The sequence below is a fragment of the Neofelis nebulosa genome, chromosome 2, assembly GCF_028018385.1.
Source record: "Neofelis nebulosa isolate mNeoNeb1 chromosome 2, mNeoNeb1.pri, whole genome shotgun sequence".
Classification (NCBI taxonomy): Eukaryota; Metazoa; Chordata; class Mammalia; order Carnivora; family Felidae; genus Neofelis; species Neofelis nebulosa.
In genome coordinates this window covers 26,328,528-26,356,005 of record NC_080783.1, presented here as the reverse complement: position 1 = coordinate 26,356,005, position 27,478 = coordinate 26,328,528, and the positions used below count along the sequence as shown (strand labels likewise).

The 27,478-nt window shown below is 36.4% G+C and overlaps 1 protein-coding gene across 1 annotated transcript in view; it reads left to right on the top strand.

The window, feature by feature from the left end:
- Positions 1–2,111: 2,111 nt before the first annotated feature.
- The window catches only part of CPS1 (carbamoyl-phosphate synthase 1), a 128,847-nt gene continuing 103,480 nt past the window's right edge, over positions 2,112–27,478 (top strand). Inside the window, exons 1-2 of the mRNA XM_058706225.1 lie at positions 2,112–2,379; positions 24,768–24,877. Of these exons, the coding sequence (XP_058562208.1) occupies positions 2,254–2,379; positions 24,768–24,877 (236 nt within the window). The 5' untranslated portion in view covers positions 2,112–2,253. The remainder of the gene's footprint in view (positions 2,380–24,767; positions 24,878–27,478) is intronic.

The window sequence follows — 27,478 nt, the reverse complement described above, 5'->3', positions numbered from 1 at the left end:
GAGTTTTCCTTCCGCCAGTTTCAGCCTCCTCTAATTCATTTTCCATGATCTTTCTTTCACACACATTTCATCTTTGTTCAAAACACTTCCATGACTATTGTGAACATTATGGGTTAAGATCAACCATTTTAAGGCCCACAAAGTCTTCCATGTTTTGATCCCTGTTCACTTCCCCACCCTATACCTGCAGCTAGGCTTTTATCAGACTGTTTCAACTTTTTTTCCATATACCATATGATTTTCATGTGTCTCTGCTGTTGCTTGTGCCATTCTTTCTGTTTTTTTACCCCTTTCATCTATTTGGTGAACTCTTATGCATCCTTTAGGATAACATAGTTCAGGATAACATAGTCCTAGGCTTAAATTTTACTGGACATGCACAAGGGAGTCTTTTCTTTTCTTTTCTTTTCTTTTCTCTTCTCTTCTCTTTTCTTTTCTTTTCTTTTCTTCTCTCTCTTCCCTTTTTCTTTCTTTCTTTCTTTCTTTCTTTCTTTCTTTCTTTCTTTCTTTCTTTCTTTCAGAGTCTTTTCTTTTCTTTTCTTTTCTCTTCTCTTCTCTTTTCTTTTCTTTTCTTCTCTCTCTTCCTTCTTTCTTTCTTTCTTTCTTTCTTTCTTTCTTTCTTTCTTTCTTTCTTTCTTTCTTTCTTTCTTTCTATCTCTCTTCTCTATGTCTTTCTTTCTCCATTGCATTTGGACATCCTACCATAACATTATCTATTCTATTAATTACTTATATACACTAGATTGAGACTATTTTTTTCAGTTTTCTATCACCAGAAACCATGAAGTACTTTGGCTTCAGAAAATGTTTATACAAAATACATTAAGTAAGACAGAAGACTGAGCTTAAACTTTGTATCTTTTTTTTAAAAAATAAAGTCATCCTCACTCCTCCATTTCCAGCACCCATCCTATGTACGTGCAGTTTACAATCTCTGTGCCATTCTGGGTCATCTTTTCCACTACAGGAAGCATGTGGAGGGAGCTTTCATTTCTTGGCCTCCTTTGCAAGGATACCAAGAGATGATGCATCAGTGTTTCCTGATCCACACAGACAAATGACTTACCTGACAGCTTCCACAAGCCTACAAGAGCCTTTGCCTGCCTGATTAAACATGGGATTGAAGGGTTACAGGAATCAATTTTGACTTAGTTGAAGCACACATGCTCAAGTTTTGAGAACTTTATATGTAACATTTTAAAAGCTAAAAAAAGTCTTGGCTTAGGACCAGTTCTTCTGTGAAAATCAACGATTGCCCTTGTTTCAGACACTTTTTATAAATCTTACAAATCTTAAGAGAGATATAAATAGCCTACTTTGCTCTGGTTGCGTCTTAGTTAATATTACCGATTGTTTTAAAATGTAAAATACAGGGGCGCCTGGGTGGCTCAGTCAGCTAAGCGTCCGACTTCAGCTCAGGTCACGATCTTACAGTTCGTGGGTTCAAGCCCCGCGTCGGGCTCTGTGCTGACAGCTCAGAGCCTGGAGCCTATTTCAGATTCTGTGTCTCCCTCTCTCTCTGACCCTCCCCCGTTCATGCTCTATCTCTCTCTGTCTCAAAAATAAATAAACGTTAAAAAAAATAAATAAAATGTAAAATACAAAACAATGCAATAGTAAGAATGTAATATACTACTTTATTAACTCAAAAAAAAAAGAACAATCTACATTTATGCAGAAAGGTTTATTGTGATGTCATTTTTACTACATGTGGTTGCATACCCATCTTTTTTTCTAAGCTGAAAATGGCAATTCTTCAGGTTTCTTTGGGAATCCAAAATCTCTTTAGAGGCAAACTAGGCATCACATCTAACATCAGTAAAAGCCTTTGATCTCTGGCATTATTATAAAGTTATTGCTCTTTAGGGTGAGATTCCTAAGGTTATCCACTGTGGCTAGGTCATTCTATTCAGCTGCATAAGCAGTTCCTTTGATGGATGACTGGTTTTCTACAACACTAGCATTATCTCAGCAGGAGAAGGTAGTGTTTGATGTTTTGTAATTTGTATTACATGTCCATGGAACATCTCCGGACATTACCTCAGGAGGAGGGGTTAAGAGAAGGAGGAGCAGTGGCTGAAGATATTTAATGACAGAATGAATGGAAATTCAAAGATTGCTGTGCAGTCAGCCTTAAACACCAGACTGCACCCCCCATCTTTCTTTCGCATTAATTAAAAAAAATCTTCTAACAAAATTCTCATAAATATAGGTAATTTTATTTAATTTTAGTCACAAATCAACATCTTCAAAATGACGAGGATTTTGACAGCTTGCAAAGTGGTGAAGACCCTGAAGACAAGTTTTGGCTTTACCAATGCGCCTGCGCACCATCAATGGAAATTTTCAAGAGCTGGCATCAGACTCCTTTCTGTCAAGGTAACAGTCTCCTACTTCTTATTTCTGATAAAATCGTAGGGGGTATAGTTTAGCATGAGGCAAAGGTGTCACTTAGGAAGCAAATACAGATTTGTGTGCCATTCTGAAGTGCTAATTTATTAGTATTGGCTTTAGTGTTGAACCTACTGGTTTAGTAAATGTTCCTTTTCAACTGCTCTGAGTAAAATTACGGCAACTTGCACCCAGCGTAAAGAAAGGTCACAATCCCTGTGAATATGTAACATGTAAGCGTTCTGCTTAGAAAGCAATTATTTTTAAATGCTATCAGGGCTCTGCTGTGCCCAGACACTACCACACACAATTTGGTTCAAGAGTGAGGTTGCTTATATGTTCATGAACCACATCATAGTAGGTAATGTGGTAAGCTCTTCTTCATTGGCCCACTATAAAGTTTTCTCTTCTGAAATGTCATTTTTTAGGGAAAAAAATTGGAAGGATGATATCTACATAATTCTGATATTTGTTAATCACAATGTAGACATTGCCTTTTTTTCCTTTTCCTGCTTAGTCCTTCTTTTAGAAGTCCAAATTTATTGTTTTTATTTTGCAGATTAAGGCATTGAAACAATTAGCAGCTGATAATTTTCTCTCTATGAATGTATCTATAACTGAGGAGCAGGTCCAGGAAGAGAACCTTAAGTGTTCTTCCCCACCCCCACCATTGGATCATGAAATTCCAGCAGGAACTTCTGTTCCTTCCTATAATTTTATGAAGGCATTTATTACCAGAGAAGTCTGAAATTACTCTATGGGAACTTTGCCAATGAAAATCATTTTTAGTGAATATAAAGTTTAAGTGATCACAGTAGCCTTAAATAGATTGCTTTTTGAGTAGTAAGAGCTATAAAAAGTGAGGTAGAAAACAAAACAATACAAAACAACCTCTATCTGTTGAGGTAAAAATAGGCTCTAATAGTTTTGAGTGTTTTCTGCTACTACTTTGCACACTCACTGGGTTGCCTAAAAATCCTTCAAAAGCTTCCACAGCTTCTACTGCTTAGATTACTCCAGTCAGGTTTGAATAGGATTTTAGCCCTGAGTGACATCTGTAGGGCCAGGAGGTGCCTGTAGATACTTGTAGCCTCTGGTGACAGGGTGGGGAAAGAAAGGAGTAAAAGGAAAGGGAGAAGGAGACAGAGACAGAGGTGAGGAGTGAGGAGGGGGAGGGAGAGAGAAAGAAAGGAGAAAGTGAGAGGGAGGGAAGGAGAGAGAGAGACAGAGACAGAGAGAGAGACAGAGAGAACACAAGATCTCAGGAGAAAGTACCAGAAACTACCATTTTAAATTAAGAAACCCAGAAACAACCATTTTCTTAGACTTGGCTTAATTGCAACAAGAGAGCCAAAAAGGAGATATGTTCTAAACCATCATCAAAGATGCAGTCACTAGATAAAAACTCTGAGAGCAAATATTGGTTTTAGCTCAGTGTTAGTAATATCTCAAGGGTACTCATATATCACTGCAGAGAGAACAGATAGTAATGAAAATAATACCATTTACAGTTAGATGTGTCTTCTAAGACTACAAAGTTGTGTCGCTTAGAATATCTTTTTCTTCTTACAAAAACAGGTAGGCAAGGATAGGCGTATCTCCGTCAGACACAAGAAACAGAGAAATTGAACGACTACTTAAAATAGCATAGATATGATTGAGATTAGAAGCCAGTTCTGCGTGATCTTAATAAGTGCTCTATATGCCCACAACTACAGCCACAACAAAATGATTTAATTATGTGGATAGACTACAGTGAAAGTAGTTCTTCTAGCTCACGGTGGCAGATCTGTTTTAAAGGTCTGCCAAAGTTCACAACTAAGAATGACAAATTTGTGGCAGGAATAAGCCATCATTTCATGATGTGAAAGTCATTACTCACACTCAATCATTACTGGCCAGAGTTTTGGAGGAAAGCCAGGCATGAGAAATAGAAGTTCTTGAACTTCACGATAGTAAATTAAAATTCTGTACAGCAGTCCAAGGGGGCTTGTGTTTTATTCACTTATTTTGAAACACTCCTCTACCTATCTTTCTTCCTGCCTTCACTTTTAAAACTCTGCTCTCTTAAAAAGTTATATCCAGGGGTGCTTGGATGGCTTAGTCAGTTGAGCGTCCAACTGACTAAGGTTATTAGTTTCACAGTTCTAAGTTCGAGCCCCCCATCGGGCTCTGTGCTGACAGCATGGAGCCTGCTTAGAATCCTTGCTCTCCCTCTCTGTCTGCCCCTCCCCCTCTCATGCTCTTTCTGTCTCTTTCTCTCAAAAATAAATAAGTGTTAAAAAAACGTTGTATCCAACTTTACTCTTTTTTAGATGGACATCATATTTAAAATTTTCTTCGAACATTTATTCATTTTTGAAAGGCAGAGAGAGAGCGTGAATGGGGGAGGGGCAGACAGAGAGGGAGACACAGAAACAGAAGCAGGCTCCAGGCTCCAAGCTGTCAGCACAGAGCCCAACGGGGGGCTCAAACTCACGGACAGCAAGATCATGACCCGAGCTGAAGTGGGCCACTTAACCGACTGAGCCACCCAGGCGCCCCAAATGGACATCATATTTTAAAGATAGCAAAACTAGGGGCGCCTGGTTAAGCGGCGCTCTTTGCTCAGGTCATTATCTCACGGTTCGTGGGTTTGAGCCCCGCTTGGGGCTCTGTGCTGAAAGCTCAGAGCCTGAAGCCTGCTTCAGATTCTGTGTCTCCCTCTCTCTCTGCCCCTCCTCCATTCATGCTCTGTCTCTCTCTCTCTCTCTCTTTCAAAGGTGAATAAATGTTAAAAAAAAAAAAAGATAGCAAAATTTACTAAGATGTAGTTACATAAGGGTCAGTAAAGGGCAGTGAGAATAGTTACTAAAGGTTAGTGGCAATATAGCTAGTTATAGCTAGTAAATGGATTGTAGAGGACACCCTGTGGTCAGATCTATAAACATTGCCCTATAAATTGGTTGCCTTCTCAATGTCTGAGGAGGTCACTTTTCTTCTCCCGTTGGTGACAGAGTGGGTTTGACGACAGCAGTGACGCACTTGTACTTTTATGTGGTCCTTCCTTGCATATTTGTTTTGTGGCCAATATTTACAAAGTGTACCTTGCCAATAGACATAGCTGTATTTCACTTACAGGGAAGAGGAAAGAATTTCAAGGTGCTGTACATTCAAAGGAATTAGATATCAAGGATATACAATATAGAATTGAAAATGTTCAGTGCTCCTTATTTACATTCAGCCTGTTGTAGTTGTGTTATGGAAAACACACTGGATGGGGAATACAAAGGTCTGGATTCTAGCCCCTCTTGTCCATTTATCAATATTCTGAACTTGGTTAATTCACTTATCCTCTTTGAACCCAAATTTTGTTATCTGTAGTGTAGAAACACTTCTTGACTTACTCAAAAGATCATGGGACCATCACACATGATCAGTGATTAAAAATCTATAAAATACTGTAAAAGCAAACCGTGGATGCTTAAAAAAAATTCTGTCCTCTATATTTTAGTAGAAAGATTTAGACAGATTAGAGTTGCTTCATGTTTTTCATGGACTACAAATTATTGCAATGACAAGATGTCTGATGAAAATACTCAAATATTTATAATGATGATTTTTTCACCTTTGCCTTAATATTAAATATATCCCTATGAAGATATTGCTTATAGCAAATTAGACCAAGAACTATGAAGCAAATAATCTTTTTTCACTATTTTGAATCCAATTCCAAAAGTCAGGATGTACATTCTAATATCCTATTTAAAGCCTCTATCCTGGGAATATATATATGAAGAATAATAAGTGGAAATAAATGGATGGTAAGTGGATAGTCTCTGATTTCAAGAAACTTCTAAATTAAAGAATTCTGAATTCACAAGTCTTGGAATGTTACCAAGACTAAATAGTTTTATTTTTACTTGCAAATGAATTTGGAAATCAAATGTATTTAATTGAAAAGGTTAAGTTCCCTATGAATAGAAAAGTGTTTAATAGGTATCGCTTCTAACATTAATCCACTTGTTTTTAAAAATGGTGACCTGTGTTACAATTAAGCCAGGAACCTAACAGTCCAAGTGTCCTTCTCTCTGGTACTTCAGATACAATTGAGCCGTAGGAGTCATTATTCCCTTTCAATGGTTTTCATTTTGTAAGATTTTATATTCTGATTCCAACATAAAACTACCTATTTAGCTCAATCTTGAGGAGCTATTGTCATTTGATTAGAAATTGGCAACTACAAAAAGTCCCACAATTAGAATAATTTAGCTATATTGTAGTAGCTTTAAAGACATTCCCAGGAAGTCGGGTTCGTAATTATATTGGAACCTCTTTGTACATATTAGAGATGGGGGTAGGGATAGGGTTATCATACACTGTCAAGAATAACTATTGTATTAGACTTTTACTACATACAGATATGTGTTAGGGCTGGATTTCATCCCTGATGATGCAAATTTTTGAAATAATAGAGTTTCTTTTTGTAAATTTTTTTTACTTAAAAAATTCTTTTTTTAATGTTTGTTTTTGAGAGAGAGACAGACCGTGAATGGGAGAGGAGCAGAGAGAATGGGAGACACAGAATCTGAAGCAGGCTCCAGGCTCTGTGCTGAGGCTCTGAGCTGTCAGCACAGAGCCCGACGCAGGGCTCGAACCCACAAACCGTGAGATTAGGACCTGAGCCTACGTCGGATGCTTAACCTACTGAGCCACACAGGTTCCCCAAAATAATAGAGTATGTTTCAATCCCAGATGAATAGTTGAAGAATTAGTCTGGGTGATAAACAACTTTATATATTTTAAGTGGACAATATTTCTTTAATTAGGAGATAACTTCCCTTTTAAACATTTTTGTTTATGTACTCTATTTTTTATATCCCCCTCCCTTCTAAAGTATAGATTCATTTGTTGGTCATCAATAGTGCCTTGTCATTTTGAGCTTCTTGCCATAAAACTGTCGAAAAAGCTGTACCAAACCGGGCTTAGATGAGGATAAGGCAAGTGAGACACCAAAGGTGCCCCATGGAAGGAGGCCATCACTAGCAGGGCCATGGTGTGCCTCCTTCCATGCTACCCGATAGGCACCTCATTTCCTTTATCTGCATCCCAACCCTGGGTAGGAAGCTAAGAAATCTGGTGGGGGAAATGTCTGTAGAAATAGCACTAGTCTTGGCTTCCTGCTTCCTTTTCTGGCTGATGGAGACTTGAGTTTCCACCTGACCATGCTTAACAGAATTAGTTGTGGTGTAGAAGTGAATGTAGGTTCTGTTATTGTGGAAATAGAGAACATTCCTTTGCCCTCCCATCTTCATTAAACCTTCTTCACATTTCTGACTTGTACCAAAGGCTGGGGGTTTAGTAGGGAGTTTTCAATATCTCTTAAGCAATGGTCATGCCAGACCCCACTTCAAGGCTTCAGGAGTTTACTACGTAAGACTGAATGTCCTTGATGTGACTAGTATTTTCTAGGGTATTTATAGTGACCAAGAATTGGAAGAAAGCTACAAAAGCCAGCATCAAACTCGGTTTTGGACTCCTCAAAACTCCTGGTTTACACTTGATTTTTTTCATTTGGTCTAAATGAATTCAACTCATAAAAATATTTTTAAGGCCTCTCTGTTCTTTTTCTTTTTTTGTGAACTTACTAAATGCAACGTATCAATCTTTTATAGTTCACAGGGAGATTATTGGCTAACGTAAAGTTCTAACTTCAATCAATTGGGTGGATGTATCACTAAGACTTTTACTGAATAAGTTTTATCTATGATTTAGAACTAAATGTAAAAGCATATTAATGTATTACATAAAGTAAAAATTAGCTTACAATATTGGGAACCCCTTCTGGATTCAGAACAATTTTACCACATAAAAGATGCTCATTAAGGTGCTTGTTAATAAACCTACATTTTATGAACATATTTTGTAATGGAATTTTTCTAAATGCTATATTTTTATTTAAAATGAGAAACATAACTAGAATAAAAATTACTTTTGAATCTGACTCATTTGTTTACAAATGTCTAGAACAGAGAAGTGTTCAAGTAAATTAACCTTGTGATTCCCCCCCGCCACCAACATTAGCTTATGTTTAACCAAAGGCAGATAACCTAATATTAACTTAGGATGTTGTAATTGATTGATTACCACTGTTACAGTACTTTTAATTGTTGAAGTGGTAGGCATAACTGCAGAGAAGTCTCATTAACTATTCCACACATAGAAATTGTGCCTTCATTCTGAATTTTAAGTATCTACATTTTGATAGTACAATTCTAAGAATGAAAAATAAGATTTAAATTACCAATAAAGAACACTTTAAGATTTTGACTCTTACCATATTATCTATGCAATAATACATTGAAATAAATTCTAGTTTTAAACTTCTTCCTTTCCCAAGCTTGGTTCAGGTGTATTTTATTTCTTGAGAGGATGAGTATCGATGTAAAATAATCAGGTGAGCCAGAAATCAAATGTGTTATATGGCTCTAGGCTTTGGTAAAAATGGAAATAAACACATGGGGCTCCTACTTTTTTTGATACACAAATAATTTCATAGACAAATGATTTAAAGCAATACAGTCAGATTCCCAGAGTAAATCATTTTCATTTCTATTACTAGCTTAAGGGGATTATTGCAGCTATAATGTTATATATTCAAATTTTTTATGGGAGTTGTTGCTAAATTAGCTTGAGGCTTTGTGTCCAGAATATTTTACTGGTAAGTTCTCACACCCAGGAGAAGAAACAATGTAATTATTCCCATTTCAAGGATGTGTAAGTGCTGGAGTTAACACAAGGACACATGGATGCCTGTTTTGTACATCAAGTGAAATATACCTATAGCAAATCTGGTTAGAATTTTAATTAGGCCCAAACACCATATGGATTTTTTTTTAATTTGGCATTTTGTTTATTCTACTTATATACTTGAAGCCATAGTTAGTTGTTTAACCTGGCTTTGGAATACTCTAAATCATATCTCCTGCTGTAATGTTATGGCTTACTCAAGAGCCCATTTATATATGCACTTTGTCTTGACATAAAATGAAATATATATATTTTTCTCTCCTTTGTTCTCCTTTTTTTGGTTGCATTTTGAGAGCAGATTGTTTAAGTGAAGAATTAGTAAGGATTTTTGCTTTATATAGCCATTAATAATTCTACAAATATTTCTGCAAATAGGGCAATGCCATTTATAGTTGACATATTTCTTCCACTTCAACCAAAGTATTGTCATGTATTATAACAAAACATGCTATTTTTCAGTTTTCAATTTGTTTTTCTCATATAGTCTTGTAAGCTTCACGTATGCAGAAATCTAATGTGATAGGTGTTTACCATTAGCAATTTTAGACTTCAAGAAACGTCTCATTTTGACTGGTTTCCACTGTCTCAAACTAATAGATCCAAAGAAAAATGCCTCAAAGTAAAAGACCAATATCTTCAAAATTAGCCCAGAATGATGTTAGGATGTGGAATGATTAAGGAACAATGACTGGATGACTTTTAATAACATGATACTGAATACAAAGGAAAAGCCTACAACAGCGACGAACACTGGACTCTTTTAAAACTTTTATAGGTTAAATTATAAATTATGCCTGAATTTTGACTGTTACTTCCTATGCCTCAGCCCTCTAAATCAGTTGAGCATAGCACCAGGGACACATTTTCAAACCTTTTTGAAGGAGAATTTAGCTGTGTGACTCGAATTAACAGTTGTTGCATTGTTCTTATCTTGGAAAATGCTTTGAATCATCAACCCTTTTAAACCACATTTCAAACGAAGAGTATTAGGGTATAAAATTTTGGTCATCTTACCAGGAAATCAAAATAGACTCCTAAATGTAGATTTACAATGAATTTTGATTTTAAGGAAAAAATCAAAAGCCCTAAAGAGATGAAATGTTCAGAGGAACTGTCACATGTGCTTACAGAATCACAGTTTTGAGATCATTAAAAAAACAAAAACCAAACATCTTATGATATGATAAAGCAACAATATCAGCCTCCTTGGAAGAAAAACCAACAAACAGAGAATTTGTTGCAATTTCTACTTCTATGCAAGCTCCCTCACAAAAATGTATTTTCATCAGAAATTACCTACAATTTGTGAAAGAATCCTCAGGTTTTATAAATATTAGAAAGCATGACACCCAGAGTTTGTGCAGTTTATTAAAAGTTCCATTTAAAAAATAATATAAGAGTAAGTATCATGTAGAAATTTATGTAATTCAGGGGCACCTGCGTGGCTCAGTCAGTTAAGCGTCCAGCTTTTGATTTTGGCTTAGGTCATGATCTCACTGTTTCATGGAACTGAGCCCTGTGTAGGACTTTGTGCTGAGAGTGTGGAGCCTGCTTGGGATTCTCTCTCTCCCTCTTTCTCTGCCCCTCCCCTACTCTCACTGGCTTTCTCTCTTTCTCTCAAAATCAATAAATCAACTTAAAACAAGAGAGATTTATGTAATTTAGAGAAAAATACAATTGTAAAATAAAAGATTAAAAATGGGGTAATTACATATACACAGGAAAATTCCATTTTAGCATATTGAGATGTGTGGGAAAGTCTACACTCTTATGGATGTTCCTCCTATACATTTGCAGACAAAAGTAATATTTAGTATTAACTGGATTTGGGGACTACTAATTTCAGTCTTTATCCTTCAAAATCATATAAAGTCACAAAGACACATAATTTTGACCACTTATTTTATAATCTATCTGGCACCAGACCACAATATTTGTATGCTCCACACTAAAACAAATCAAACTATGAGTATGAACTAGTTGTAATGCATATTTCTTGCTATCCACATTGGCTACAAACCCTTTGGTGAGGTGGGGCTTATTTGTGTGTTTTGTAAACATAATTACATGGATAGGAGAAAAATATAACTTTGAAGAGGTGGAGATAATGTTATTAATTGCAGACACAATTGGTTCAAGGTTAATCAAGAGATCTTTAGAAGGTTGAGGGAAGTGTATGTGTACATGTATGTGTGTATGAATTTTATTTTAGGCAGCTGCATGTTGAACTTGCACTTAGTGGCACCCCAAAAGTGAATGTCCAGCCCTGGACATTGAGCAACTTAGGGGTACCATTAGCCTTGGCCTAAGAAACTTGACTGAACTTTAAGTGTCTTTCAAGTGTCAAATTCACTTGAAATCTAGGCTAATTCTTACATTTTAGGGATACATGCAGAAAGGAAACCATTCAGGTGTCTTGCAATGTTTCATATTTATCTAGTAGTTTCCGGGTTAGAACCCAGAAAAAGTAAATCTTTATTTCTTGAGACTCCCCAAAGCCTTTGAATTCTTATCTAGACTCATTTGGCTTAAGTGTCTGTAATGAGTTAGGTTCTCCAGAAGAAGACACTGAAATGTTATTTAGGGAGCCAGATATTTATTAGGAGAAAGAGTTGAGCAGAGAAGTAAACTGTGATACAGGTTTGACAGAGCCTAGGTCAACCTGACAGAAAGCGCTTGCCCATCAGAGTTTCCTGTGTTGGGCCTTGGCCTTCAAATCCCCGCCTGGCTCAGTGACCAGTGTGGGCACGGGGCTCTCCATGCAAGGCATGTTGCAAGGAAGCTCTCTGCAGTTCAGGGAGACCCTGAAGGATCTCACAGCTGATGATTGTCCACTGACCTCACTCCTTGCAGCAGGGCAGCATGTCCTTCGTGAAGGGGGACTAAGGGATGCATCTCCATGTTTACAGCATGTATAGTCCTAACAGTCTTGAGAACTTGAGGACTCAAGGGCCTGGAATTCAGTGTAAAACGTTCTCAAAGTATTCTGGTTCTCCTGCGATTACAGGATATAGCTGATGTCTTGACATTTCACTTTGACAGTTTACAGATTTACAGATTTTCAGACTTAATTCTTAGTTGACTTGGGTGTGTTGTGGTTCATCCAAGGCAGTTTTGAAACAAAGCTCTCAAAAATAAATTCAAGTGAGTTCATAATTGAATTGTGTCTTTTCCCCATTTAAAAAAATTGGAAAGAAGAAGTAGAAGTAAGCTTAGAAAAAGAAAAAGGGGTAATACATAACTCAGTTTAAGCTGAAATTTTCTACTTGGCTTTAAGCAGAGGGATATGATAAAATGGTAGAAGGCTGTGGATTATAAAACACACTGATTACGTTCAGAAACCGCTGCTTTTTCGGGGCGCCTGGGTGGCGCAGTCGGTTAAGCGTCCGACTTCAGCCAGGTCACGATCTCGCAGTCCGTGAGTTCGAGCCCCGCGTCAGGCTCTGGGCTGATGGCTCGGAGCCTGGAGCCTGTTTCCGATTCTGTGTCTCCCTCTCTCTCTGCCCCTCCCCCGTTCATGCTCTGTCTCTCTCTGTCCCAAAAATAAATAAAAAACGTTGAAAAAAAAAATTAAAAAAAAAAAAAAGAAACCGCTGCTTTTTCATTTACTAGTGGAATGATCTTGACCCCTCCAAGCCTCAGTTAGCTCTTCTATAAAATGGAGATCTTAACATTACCTACCTCATTGTTTTTTGTTTTTGTTTTTGTTTTTTTTTTTTGTGAGGATTAGATGAGAAAATACATTGATAACTTTAGAAACAGTGCCAAACACATCATGTTAACTATTATTAATGAGGCCTTCGGGAGGGGGTCAAGGTGGAGTTCTCAGTGATGTCAATGTGCTCCCAAATCCTATTTTTCCAACTTAGCTTCATAATTCTATTTGAAATAAGATGTCTTTCTCAGAACAGTAGACATTTATCATTCAAGTCTATATATGCAATTTTTTGGTGAAATTGCATATAGACTTTAATAAGCATAAATAACTATATATGCCATCAGTTTATGCCTTAACAGGGTTTCATTAAAGTAAGGCCAAAAGATAGAAACAGGATCATGACAGGTTGACCTACTTCTATACGGCATGCTTGAGGCATGTTAATGCTTTATTTTTTCAAATATAAGGATTATTCCAGAATTATAATAGAAAGAAAACAAAATGGGAGGTACTTTAACACATGGACTCAAAGTAGAGAAAAATTGAAGTATATGTGTCATCTTTAGTTATTATTCTCAAAATTAGTTAACATTGTTATTGAGCGCCAAGTATGTACTAGCACTAAATGTAACGTCTGCAACAATATCAATAAAAATATGGCAGCCTTAGTATTTTTCAGAGGTGGATAAAAACAGACTGATTATTAGTTGTAAACTATTTGGGGATTTGGTATAGGAATGCAATATTTTGAAACTGCATTAGTGAATTAAATGAATTTGCTAATGACATATAGTAAAATTTGACAAGAATTTTAAGTGACAAGTAAAGGGAAAAAGAATAATTGGACTGTGTATGCTGCATGTACTTTAGTCCTTGTCCCCAGTAGTGGAGGAGTAGATTTATTTCAACATAAGATTGATATTAATAATAGAAGCAACCCATTAGGAAGCCCAAAGAGTGAAGATTAGAAAGCATCTTCTAGAATCTTCTGAAGACATTAGCTGTATGACACACCTAGTTGGTATTGAAACCTAAGGATGCTTATGAGGCAAGTGTTGCTCTTGAGTCCCAACTCATTCTTTATTTTCATCTTCCACCCTTTAGCACGAACTATCCCTATGGGGACATCCGTCTTTATTCCAAGTAAAAAAAGAAAAAAAAAAGCAGACAAGACACAGTAGCCTGTGGGCCTCAAAGAATTGTTTTGAAAACTCATGATACCAGCATAAGAACAACATCCTAACATCACACAATGGCCATATTTCTGTGCATTCCCCAAGTATGTAGAGACTACCTTATTGTGTGAACAATGGTGAGCTATTTCTGTGAGGATACAAAATTGAATTAGGCATCGGGTTTTTCCATCCAAGAAGTCATGATCTGGCAGGGTGGAAGAGTAACTTAAGCAATTAAAGCAAAAGGTAACATCCAAACAGTACACATGCATGCAGTGAGAGCACAGGTAAATCAGTGGTTAATTCTGACTTGGATCTTTGAGGGCATATCATGAGCAAGACTAGGAGGATAAGCAGGGTGTAAGCAGACAGGGAGGAAGACATTTGTGCATAAAAGTCTAGAGAGTTGGGGAGTCTAAGGGATTACATATAGAGAACGGGCCAGGTGAGGGGACTCTGAATGTTTATTGCGGAGTTTGAAGATTAGTGCTATGTAATAGATGTTTACGAAAGATAGCCTTAAGGGCACTGCATGAGACAGGTAGAAGCAGGCAGAGTTTGGAAGCAGGGGGAACAATTGGGAGGTAATAGAAAATGATGACAAGGATTTTCTCTTGGGTGGTGACAAAATATGATGTAATGTGGAATTAACTATAGAGGCAAATAGATGGCTACCTCTGAGCTATTAATAGTCATTTTGAATTATCAGATACTATGTGATGTGGTGGAAGTATTTTATTTTATTTTATTATTTTTTGTAGTTAGAGTGCCAAATATGAGATCCATCCTCTTAACAGATTTTTTTTTAATGTTTATTTATTTATTTTGAGAGAGAGAGAGTGCTAACAGGGAAGGGGCAGACAAAGAGGGAGAGACAGAGAATCCTAAGGAGGCTCCTCACTGTCAGGGCAGAACCCGACGTGGGGCTAGATCTCACAACCCTGAGAACATGACCTGAGCCAAGATCAAGAGTTGGACACTTAACTGACTGAGCCACCCAGGTGCCCCTTAACAAATTTTTAACTGTACAATACAGTTTTAGGGATAATGTACAGCAGATCATTAGAACTTATTCATCTTAAACATTTAAGACTTTGTTCAACATTTGTCTGTTGAATAGTAACTCCCATTTCCCCCTTCCCCCAGCCCCTGAAAAGGGACTTTCTGATTCTTTGGGTTTGATTATTTCAAATATCTTGTATAGGTGGAATTATACAGTATTTGTCTTTCTGTGACTGGTTTATTTCACTTAACATACTCTCCTCCAGGTCTATCCATGTTGCCATCTATGACAGGATTTCCTTCCTTTTTTTAAAGATGAGTAATATTTCATTGTATGTATATGCTGCATTTTCTTTATCTACTCATCTGTTGATGTATACTTAGGTTTCTTCCATATCTTGGCTACTGTGGATAGTGCTGCAATGAACATGAGGTGCTAATATCTCTTTGAGATCCTGATTTCAATTCTTTGGGTAAATATTCTGAGGTAGGATTGCTGGATTTTATAGTAGCCCAGTTTGAACTTTTTGGAAAAATTTCCATACTATTTTCCATAGTGGCTGCATCATTCTGCATTCTAATTAATGGCAGAATTATTTTTCATTGCAGTAGTAATTATTTAAGTAAGTTTATTATCTAGCCTGTAAGACCAGATGTGATTTGAAAGTTGTTACTCCCAAGGGATGTTAGAAAAAGATGCCAAAGAGAGAGACACTGAAACGCCAGCATCTTACTATTAGACTTAATATCTTTGGATCTGAAAGACATGTAAAACGAACCATTACCAGAAAAATTTTGAATTAGAAATCTACATTTTATAAAGGAGATCAACAAAAATAAGACACATGAAATAACAATTCACAATGTGAATTAAAGCAAAAATATATCAAGTATAAAATGAAAAAAAAATAGATGTTTATTATTTTCAGTATTAAAGTTTATAATTTTCAGTATTAAAGGAAACAATAGGAAGATGGGTGTAGAAGGGAGTGTATGCTTACATTTTTTTCTGTTTTACTGAATTCATTATTTAATCATTTACTGGTTAACTGCTAAAGAGTTAGTAGATTATCTGACTAAAGTAATTTTACTGAAGTGTGAATAAAGCTTAATTATGATTTAATAGCTTTATAAAGAGGAATTGCTATACCCATTTACATCTCTAGTTGGTAGAATATGGAAGAGAAAAATACTATGAAGGCAGGTGTTCTTTATTCCCTTAACTAGTCTCCCAGGAAATAAATCACATGGAATTAAAGACAGCTGTACATTGCCCATTGCTTCTTACCTTTGTGAGCAGTGCCTAAGAGGAATAGTTAAAATATGACTGGAGCAAAGCAGGAGTGCGATTTGCAAGCCAATTATGTTACAGAGAAACAAAAATACAACTAGGTAGCATCTTTGCCAGGTGATAGCTTTTCATTCATTCATTAATTCATTCATTCATTCAACTGATCAGTATTTGCTAGGTATTTACTACTGGTAAGGTTTTAGGGGTGATAATGATATCTTCTCTCAACCTCTATATTTAGAATCAATACAGAAATAAGACACAGTATTCAAACAGGTAGCAATCTGAATATCAGCTTTATTACTGTTAAAGCTGTTTAGAAAACAGGGCCTAGGGGCGCCTGGGTGGCGCAGTCGGTTAAGCGTCCGACTTCAGCCAGGTCACGATCTCGCGGTCCGTGAGTTCGAGCCCCGCGTCAGGCTCTGGGCTGATGGCTCGGAGCCTGGAGCCTGTTTCCGATTCTGTGTCTCCCTCTCTCTCTGCCCCTCCCCCGTTCATGCTCTGTCTCTCTCTGTCCCAAAAATAAATAAAAAATGTTGGAAAAAAAAAATAAAATAAAATAAAAAAAATAAAAAAAAGAAAACAGGGCCTAGATCTGTAACCAGACTTCTCAGACCTCCTAGTCCCTGAGTCAAACATATTCACTTACAACTGCAGCTCTCCCACCTTGATGTACAACTGAGAACAGGCTTTTTTGAAAAGAAACTTAAGAAGGGCTGAGCAAGTCTTGCTCAATTCCATTTCGCAAAATCATCAATCATTCCTTCTAATTCTCCCTTGTAGACTCAGGGTTAAATGACCTTTCCAAAGTCTCTGAAAGTTAACTTCATGGGCCATGGTACGAATTCAGAGAGGTATAAAATGGTTTCTCCAATCATCCACTATGTGCCAGGCATTGTATTATATGCTGGTGATGCTATGTTGGACAGATAAAGCAGGCTCTCTATCCTTGATGTTGTCTGGTATTGCCTATAATCTTATTGGGGAAATTAGTCATATACTTGGATATGGGACAGTAAATTATAAGTGCCAATTTTTGTTTAGTCTTAATTTGGGAAGGCACAGGTTTTCCATTGCTTGTTTGGTTAATGCACAAAGATGATCAAGCTTGGGTTTCTAACAAGTGGTGGAATTTGGGTAAATAGGAAAAAGAGAGTGCACAGATAAGGGTGAGAAATTGGGCATACCTGAATCACGATGGCTCTTCAAGGCTTGGTTTTCTGACAGTCTCCAAAGGCATCTGTGGAACCGACCTTTAACACACAACAATTATTCACATTTACAAAACCCCAAACCCAAATTAAGTGAACAAAAAGCAAAAACAAAACAAACAAATAAATAAAAACAGTGAAATCCATATTTTACCAGGAAGGGTATAGGGAGGGAAAGAGAAAGCCAAATGGTGAAAGGTGGGAGAGATGGTCAAAATTTCTCTCTCCAACCCAACCTCATTTATATTTATATTACCTCTCCTTCCCTTACACTGAGCACAATTTTAAACAGTCCCTAATGGCTGTGCATGGACTGGAATGGATGGGGCCAGGGTAGAGGAAGTGATTGACCATAGTCTATGAATTTTTTTTCCCTAAAGTCTGTCCTCTCTATACTTAAAATAATTCCTCTCCTGGTTGAATGGAAAATTATACTCTACTCTTATCCTGAAATGCCTATATGTATTCATATATTTATAATGGATAGTTATTTTGTCTTTCAAAATCTGTGATCTAAGCATTTGCCAAACCCAATGTGACTGACCTTATTGAAATGAGAGTCCCAGATAGATGCTTCTTATTCTGCTGTCCCTTGTTCTAAGGTTTCTCTCCTTGTTACCTTTAGTAGGCTAAAGGACTATACCTTTAGTTGGGTTGATAAATGACATTGAGTGGAGAAAAAGGATTGATTTACATTCGATTAACCAAAGCAGTTTAAATATCTCTTAACTGTTAAGCTGAAGACTGGTACAGATAAAACCCAAAACTTTGTTATATTTCAGAAATTTATTGTGAATTTGGTTGAGTCAACATAAGTAAAAGTTTGTAACAACAACATTTAACTAGTCATTTGACTTTGAGGTACTTAAATCTAAAATTAGATAGTAAACTAAAAGTTAAGTTTTTTTGCTGGCTATGATCTTGAGATTTGAAGAATATTATTGTAATTTCATATGCATTTAATTAGTGATGAAGAATTACAGTATAATGAAAATGAGTACTCAATTAACATTAAGCCACCAAGTGGATCCTTTCACACATGGAATTTAATTTTCATGAAGGTTTTACTAGAAAAGTTATTGGAATATTAGTTAAAGACCAAGAGGGGAAAAAGGAAAATGAAGAACTGTAAAGTCATGCGAAAAGAATTGAGAATTGTTCACCCCAGGTCAACAACAACAACAAGAAAAAAGAAAAACATGGAAAAATCCAAAGTAGCCATCTGCAATTAATGCTCATATAAGTATTCACATTTGGAAGGATAATCGTTGTTTCCCATGTCTGGTGAGAGCAAACCAAACTAAAATCCTTCACAATTCCACCAAACAGGGTCAGATTCAACTCGCTTTAGAATTTATTGCTTGCTTGTATTGCTCTACAATGATTAACAAAGAGGCAAGAGCAAGTTAGACTTCAATTTCTAATTGAGCAAGGTGGATAATAATACATGTTTATTCAACTAATTTTGGTGATCAAGGAGTAAATAGTTTTCAGTGTTCAAAATAACTTTTGATCCCTTTGAGTTCACCTTAGACCTTTTGCTTGAATTTGCTTCAGCAAATTCATATTTTAATATCTGAGAATAATATGAGAAACATAAAATAATTTTTCTTCAAGATTCACTTGTACAAATTATCCTAAAGTTAAATAGAATAAAACAGTATTTTCTTCCCATACCACCAATATTGTAGAATATACTAGGTAAGGAGAGTTTTCTCATTCTGTGTCTATATTTACAAAGTGAAATAGGGAATGAAACAGTTTGTTAAGTAGTTCAAGCGCTTTCAGCCTCTTTCATGTGAAATGCCTAGTAAATTGATACAAATGATCTTTTGTTTTGAATTATCATGATATTTGTCTTAGCACAACATGGGTTTGTACACTTATATACCACATACTCAGCATGCTTATCCTGGCATAACTAGCCACTGACTTTTCCCTTCCTCACCCTCTTTTCCCTCAACGCCACTCACATCTCTTTCCCAACACCATATCTCCACATTATTTTTTTGTTGTTTCAAGTTTTTATTTAAATTCTATTTAGTTAGCATATAGAATATCTCCACATTATGAGACTATAGGTGTTATAGAAAAGCATTCTTAGTTAAGCATATTGAAAAGGCTACTCAAAACAAGTGCTTGCTTGTTTTTAAATTCATACCTTGAACAAACTAAAAACTGAATAATAATGATGATAATGGTAATGACTTCCAATATTTTATTATGTTATTTTCTTCAGATTTATGCTCAGTGAGTCTTTATTCATGCAACAAAAATTAAACAGTTGTCTACTCTGTGCCAGGCACTGATGTTGGCTTTAGATCAACTACTAAATGATGTTGGCTACTTCTTTCCAGTGAACGAAGCTGACCTAATACTCTGTCCACATGAAGTTTGTTTTCTAGTGGGATGAAGTAGATAATAAATAAGATGCTGGATAATATGTTAGGAGGTAATGACTGCTATAAAGGAAGGAAAGACTAAACAGAGCACTGGGGCTATACTGTAATTTTAAATAGAACGGTAAAGGTAGGTCTCGCCAAGAGCATGGATGACGTTTGAACAGACTTGAAGGAGTCCTTAAATTTTGGACTTTAAATTCAAACTTTGACATGAATTTCTTTCATAAAATTTTAACTTTTTTAATGCTTATTTATTTATTTTGAGAGAGAAAGTGAGCAAGAGACAGAGAGAGAGTGGAGGAAGGGTAGAGAGAGAAAGGGAAGAAAGAATCTCAAGCAGGCTCCATGCCATCAGTGCAGGACCCAAAGTAGGGCTGGATCTCATGAACTGAGCCGAAATGAACTGAGATCATGACCTGAGCCAAAATCAACTCAGATGCTTGGGGCACGTGGGTGGCTCAGTCGGTTAAGCGTCTGACTTTGGCTCAGGTTCGTGAGTTGGAGCCCTGCATCAGGCTCTGTGCTGACAGCTCAGAGCCTAGAGCCTGCTTTGGATTCTGTGTCTCCCTCTCTCTCTCTGCCCCTCACCTGCTTGTGCTCTGTTTCTCTGTCTCTCTCTCAAAAATAAATAAACATTCAAAATAAAAAAATAGTCGTATGCTTAACTGTCTGAACCACCCAGGCACCTCTGTAAAATTTTAATTTTTATTACTTAAAGCATAGATGGAAAAGGAAGGGTGAATTCTTGTATTAAAGAGACATTTTCTGAAGGAAAGGATATTTTATGTATCTTTGTATCTCTAGGTGCTTCAATGCTATTCTTTTTGAGGTTTCTTCTTTGTAGAAAGAAGTGCATTCATGCACATATCTAGTCCTTTTGTTAGAGGGGATGCCTGGGGACATTTGTCCATGTATTTCCAGAGACTAGGATAGGACTTGGCACATGGTAGGAGCTCGATGACGTTTTGAACGGAATGTCTAAATGGTATTATTGGCATATACATTTTTATTAAACACACAGAGACCATGTTGTGATAGAGGTCATTTGCTCAGTAGAATTCATATTTATTTATACTTGGTTACTATTACTGACATTCTATGAGTGTATAGGCTTCTCTTCAATAAGGTTTCCTTTGTACTTTTAGCATTCAAAGTATTAAAGTGCTCTGGCAGTAAGCACTTAAATTATCACTTAATGTTACCATCTGATTTCTAGGCTACGGACATCTTTCTACTAGGACTGAGGCTACTAAAATATCTTATAATGGTAACAAGGTGATTTCTTTTGGACTCATTGGAATGAAATAGCATTTGGGGAACTATTAGCTAGAAGAGGGGATTCCAAATAATAGCTCTTTGTTCAGAGTTCCTCTATCAATTCATAGATAAGTCAGTTGGCACTCATCATTTTAAACTCATCAGAGGCCCATGTAGTTAAGTGGAATATAAAGGGTACTATAGGCAATAACAGAAGCCTTGTAACAATGTAATGTGTAGTGACAAAGAGGATTGGAAGATCTATAAAAGCTGCCAAAAAGAACAAAAAATATAATTAAAGGATCAAAAAGACATATTGAACAGAATCTCAGGGACTATTTCGGGCAACAGTAAATGTCTCCTCAAATATATCTTTAAAAGACTGAAAGCAAAGTAGGAAACCAGTCCCATGGAGAGAGAAAGAAAAATACCAAATAGGTTTGTAGGAACAGGCTAGCAGGAGTTGGATTTGCTTATGTTAATTTTTACCTTTCTTTAAAATAATTAGATGGTGCCTAACCTAGAGATCAGAAAATTTAAAACTCTTAGATGAGAAGAGAAAAGAAAGAAAAATGAAAACAGAGATGATATTTTAGGCAGGTGGGGCTTAGAGTAGGATAGATAAACTGGTGTATAGAAAACAGTGGAAATTTGTAGTTGGCTCTCATTTTGCCAACTAAGTTTATTATAAGTTCTATCAAAGTTATATATCGTTTAGGAAAATGTTTGCTTCCCTCCTTCCATTTTGTGAAAGCACGTAGGTTACACGTGACTTCCTGAAGAACAAAAAACATTTTTAGTAGAAGACTTTTTTTTTTTGACAGTGATTTTTCATTACTTGGACCAAAGAGTTTCGCCTAGTGAAATATGTCAGAGATATGTGGGAAATTTTCCCATTAAAAATACCCCTACTGAGAACTATCACCATAGACATTTGATTAGCTTGTAATAATTTTAGCACTCTTACTTCCTAAAATCCTCCACCTGGGTCTTGAGTTGTAAACAAACAATAGTTGACAAATTGAAATGAAATGCGAGATAAGAGAATCATGCTGTTAGAAAAAGTGACATGCAAAGCTGACTTCCTGTGTATAGAAGCAGAATCCAGAACTTGTATGGAAGTCCTGTCATCACTCATATTACATTAATTACTCATTGTGGTTTCCTTTGTACTCAGTAATTCCAAAAGCTTTTTTAGTTTAGTTGCTGAGAAGATAAACGATAACTATTCAAAGGTAAAGTGTCAAGCTTGAGATCTCGAACACTGGTTCCAAGACTATACATAAAACAAAAACTTATCTCAAAGGTAATTTTTATGCCAAGTAAAGGACAAAATTCTTTTGGCTAACTTTGCCTATGGACACACACACACACACACACACATACACACACACACACACACACACACACACACACTCATAGTCAGAAACACATATAAGATATGCAGACAGCATTTTGTCCACATTTCTCAGAAATATGTGTTTTAAATCCATGCATAGTACCTCCAATTAAAAACAAGAACTTTCTGGTTGAGAGAAATACCTTAAATATGTCTATTTTATTTTATTTTATTTTATTGAGAGAGGAAAAGAGAGGGAGAGCAGGGGAGGAGTAGAGGAGAGAAAGAATCTTTTTTTTAAAGAAAATTCTTTTTTTAAAAATATTGTTAAAGTTAATATATTTATTTATTTATTTTGAAAGAGAGGGAGGGAGGGAGGGGGAAGAGAGAGAGAGAGAGAGAGAGAGAGAGAGAGAGAAAGAAAGAGAGAGAGAGAATCCCAAGCAGGCTCCATACTGTCAGCACAGAGCCCCATGCGGGACCTGATCCCAGGGTCTGTGAGATCATGACCCGAGCTGAAATTAAGATTTAGCTGCTTAACTGACTGAGCCACCAAGGTGCCCCAAACATATCAATTGTAATAGGAAATACTAAAATATTTTGCTTGCAGATATTTTGTGTGTATGCATACCCACACATAAATAATATTTAGGCACAGGGTATATTGGTTTAAAGATGATCAAACACTACTTTATACAAAGAGCATCATTCCAATGGCCAGAGATTTGTGGACTTTGTACCTAAAAGACACATTGTATTTCTACAGAGAAGATTTCTATAGAAAAATAATCAGGGTTTTCCATTTTAGCACTTGAATAACTGAGTGCCTGTTGCAAAGTTAGAGGAATGTAGTAACAGAGGTCTGGAAATCACTTACTGAGTTTCAGCTATATACCAGGTTGGTGTGTGTGTGTGTGGGGGGGGGGTGGGTGTGGATGGCAGGGTGCAAAAGGGTTAGACACTATGAGTCCAGTCCTAAAAATGTAAGAGAAATCAAGTAGAGAATTCATGTTTCTCTTTAATGGCCGCACTTAATCTTTGCAGAAGGACCTGCACACTGATCTCCCTTACTTCATCAATTTCAACTCATGGCTGAATTTGTTTCATATCTCTACCCATTTGCCCTAACCCCTGAATATTTTGAAGGAAATTATTTTATCCTTAAGTATTTCAGTGTATATCTTAAGAAAAACACTCTTAAATATAAGCATAATGCCATCTTCAATCTTAAAAATTTATGCTAAAAATTAATCAAATTTCCTCAATTCTTGCAGAGATGTTTTTCCTCATCTTATTTTTTAAAACCGTGTTTCACTTATTTTGTCCTGTAGTTTCTTACAGAGTCTATATTTTGAATTGCAAAGTACAGTTTAACACATTTCTCTCTTCCCTGAATTTTATGGAAATTGAGATTTGACCTAAATTGTTTCAACAATAGAATTTAGGGTATTTTTGAAGAGTGGCCAATGTCTGCTTCTTAGATAAGTTTCCTCATTGTCTGTCTTCTTAGCCAAGAATTTACAGATGCTAGTTCAAAGATTAGCATGGTGAAGTTATCAAATGCAGAATTCCTTGGACTCTAAAAAGAGAACCAGACATGGATATCATTAACTCTACTAAAAATATAATGTGATCTATTTTTAGATGTTTCATAGTGCTTGCTTCTGTGTCAGTATTAATAGAGTGATAAGGTTTCAGCTTCTTTATGACCATAAAGCTACTGTGGAGGGGCAGGCCTTGGGAGCATGAAATCAAATACAAGAGTTCTCTGGAACACAATTTGATGGATAATCTTCAAGATTCCTTCTAGCTCTAAACCTCAGAGTGATGATGAGCTGTCTGGTACAATACGCAATGTTTTTGCAAACTCATGAACTTCCCTTAAAGCTATACTTGAGCATAGCTATGAAATATTAAGGGGGCAAAAGATAGACACATAGCATTTCAGCTCAACTGAAATATTTTTGGATTGTCAGTAACTCTACAAGTAGATTCGGAATATACAATGTATCAACATGCTGCAGTTCCTCTTTCAAGCAAAACAAAATAAAACACCTTCCAGTGACAAGAGCCACAGGTTTGAAGAAAAGTGACAAGGAACAGGAGCGCAACTCCAAATATAGGCAGTACGGTTTCATCAAATGTACTGTACATTTATTTAATACATTTGCGTATTGTATCTTTGGCTATTTTTCAACTAGTTGTGCCTCGTGTTTTGTATTCTGCTAAGATTCGTGAATCTGTTCCTTTAGGCACAGACAGCACACATCGTCCTGGAAGATGGAACAAAGATGAAAGGCTACTCCTTTGGCCATCCATCCTCTGTTGCTGGTGAAGTGGTTTTTAATACTGGCCTAGCAGGGTGAGTAATGCTCGTGTGCCAAGGTTTTATTCTTCCTTTATGCAGAGGAATAACGAGATGATCTTACTCATGGTGGTAGGTTGAAATCATCACATTGTGCTAAGATTGCATATTGTCCTGACATCACACTGCGCCTGTATGTTGTCTAGTCTAGCCATCCCGGAAAGAAGGCAGAGACACAAACTCCTCCCTGCTGCTGTAAATGAAAGAGAACATGGACACTGATATTACCCTGGAAATAAGGAATACAAGTAATTCTAGAAAACTAGGGTCTGAGGAGACAGGTTCTGTTAGATTACTAAGTGGCTTCTGCAAGGAAAGGTATGGAGCAAGGAAAAGGATGGGTATCTCATTCTAGTGTCATTCCTTCAGTGAAGTTAAGAGTCAGATTTGCACATCTAATATGAACTACTGTAAGGAGCTGAGACAGTTCTTAGATATTCTATGTAAATTCACACTGTAATAAGAAAGGCGAAATAACAGGTACATTTATTTTCTTGAAGCAATCAAAAGGAGAGCAGGTTCATAGATCTGACATTTTCAAAATTATTAACTGAAACCCAACTTAGTATTTAAGATCTGCTAATAGATATACAGCAACAAAGATAAGAGCTGCTACAGAAATCACGTAGCTGTTCTTATCTAGCCAACAAATATTTGTTCCTCTGGGAACCAGGAGGCTGAAGTTCTGGTCTAAACTTCAATGACAACTGGTTATACAATATTGAGAAAATCCCTTAACCTTTCTGAATCATAGTTTCCACATACAAAAATGAGGGGGCTGGATTAGATAGTAATTTATAGTTGGGATTAAAAAAAACCATATGAGTTCTTTGAAAAATATGACCAGAGGGTTTCAAGAGGTTTCCATTAGAGACTCGGTGGACTAAACTTCTATAGCATAGAATATTTAATACATTCTTTGGGAAAGTTCAGTTAACCTTATAAAGACACGGACACATTGAGTTAATGGATATTGAGATTATCCACTGGCCAAACTTCCATTATACTATTAACATATATTCTTCTCTAAACTCTTGGCTCTCCGTTTGAAATAAAGAATATTAGATGGGTTTTAAAATAGTTCCACTGGTGAGAACATTAAATTACAGTGTATGAAAGCTGTTTGTAAAGTTTTGCTTCACCAGGCAATTATTTAAGCTTTTCGACAGCACTAATTACTAGCTGTGTTAATATACCTGCCAACAGACAACTGTTTAATATAGATCAGAATGATGGAGGGCGCTAGAGTTTTCTTCTCTGTGATAGATTATGGGTAATAAATCTTGTCACATCACAAAAGTCAAACAGGACCTGATGGATTAATTTGCTTCTAATGCTGCAGTTCTCTAGGACAAGCTGTATTTATTCATTTACTGGAGAGAGTATTGTAAGCATATGTTTAAAGGGAATGGCCAGTTCTTTTATGGAAAGAAAGAAGAAAGGGAAGTAAAATTAAATTAATTAAAGATGTTTCTGATGTAAGAAAAAGCATTCATTAGTAGATTAGTCCACGGACCCTATTTTCCATTGAGAACTGTTGTTTTCATTCATTGTGTGGCTCACTCAGTAAGGTGGTTGGTAATTAAAGGTGTTATTTTGTTTTTCATCTTCAAGAAATGCATTTTTATTGTGTGTAAGCCTTGGTTAAAAAATTGGCAGTTCCTGACAGGTGAAAGGCATCTGAGAAATTAGCTGATGGAGGTGTGGATAAGTATGAGAGCACCTAGTCACCTAAGGGTTTGCTGAGCTGAGAGACTAAGTGTTCTATTGACAAAAGTAGTTCTGGGAGGAGCTTGTCTGGATGGGGTTGAAGAATTTATGTTGACTACTTCCTGTGTTGAACTGTATTGGTTTCAAGGTTGTTGATTCTGTCCCCCTTAGCACTTACATTCATTTTCACTAATAATCTACAAGAAAGATTTGGTTTAACTCATTCTACAGAAAGTGAAAATGCGAGAAGGGGGCCACACTTGCAATAGATTCCAGTGCATGGAATAGTTATAGATAACACCTGGTATTTACTGGAATAATGTTCCTTACTACTAAGAATAAGAGTGATATATATGCATATATATATATGTATATATATATAATAAAAATGAGAGTATTGTGTTTTTATTTATTATTTTGAGAGAGAGACAGAGAGCAGGGGAGGGGCAGAGAGAGAGAGGGAGACACAGAGTCCAAAGCAGGCTCCAGGCTCTGAGCTGTCGGCACAGAGCCCGACGTGGGGCCCGAACCCACAAACCGTGAGATCACGGCCTGAGCTGAAGTCAGACGCTTAACCGACTGAGCCACCCAGGCGCCCCTAGAATTTATGTGTTTTTAATTTTAAAATAAAGACCTAATGCATTCCTCCCTAATTCCACATCAGTACTTTAAATTAGTTGTTTGGAGTCTTTTGATTTAGAAGTCAGAAGTGCTTGAGGTCAATTTTTGTGGGGTTGATTTTCTTTTCTAAGTTGATAGTAACTCCAAGTTGATATACCTTTTTCTATATCAACTAAGTTGATATACCTTTTTCTAAAGCTATGTTAAAAATCAATTTCATTGAGTAATTCTTTCATAGAATACATGTATCCTTATTTTTCCCTTTCT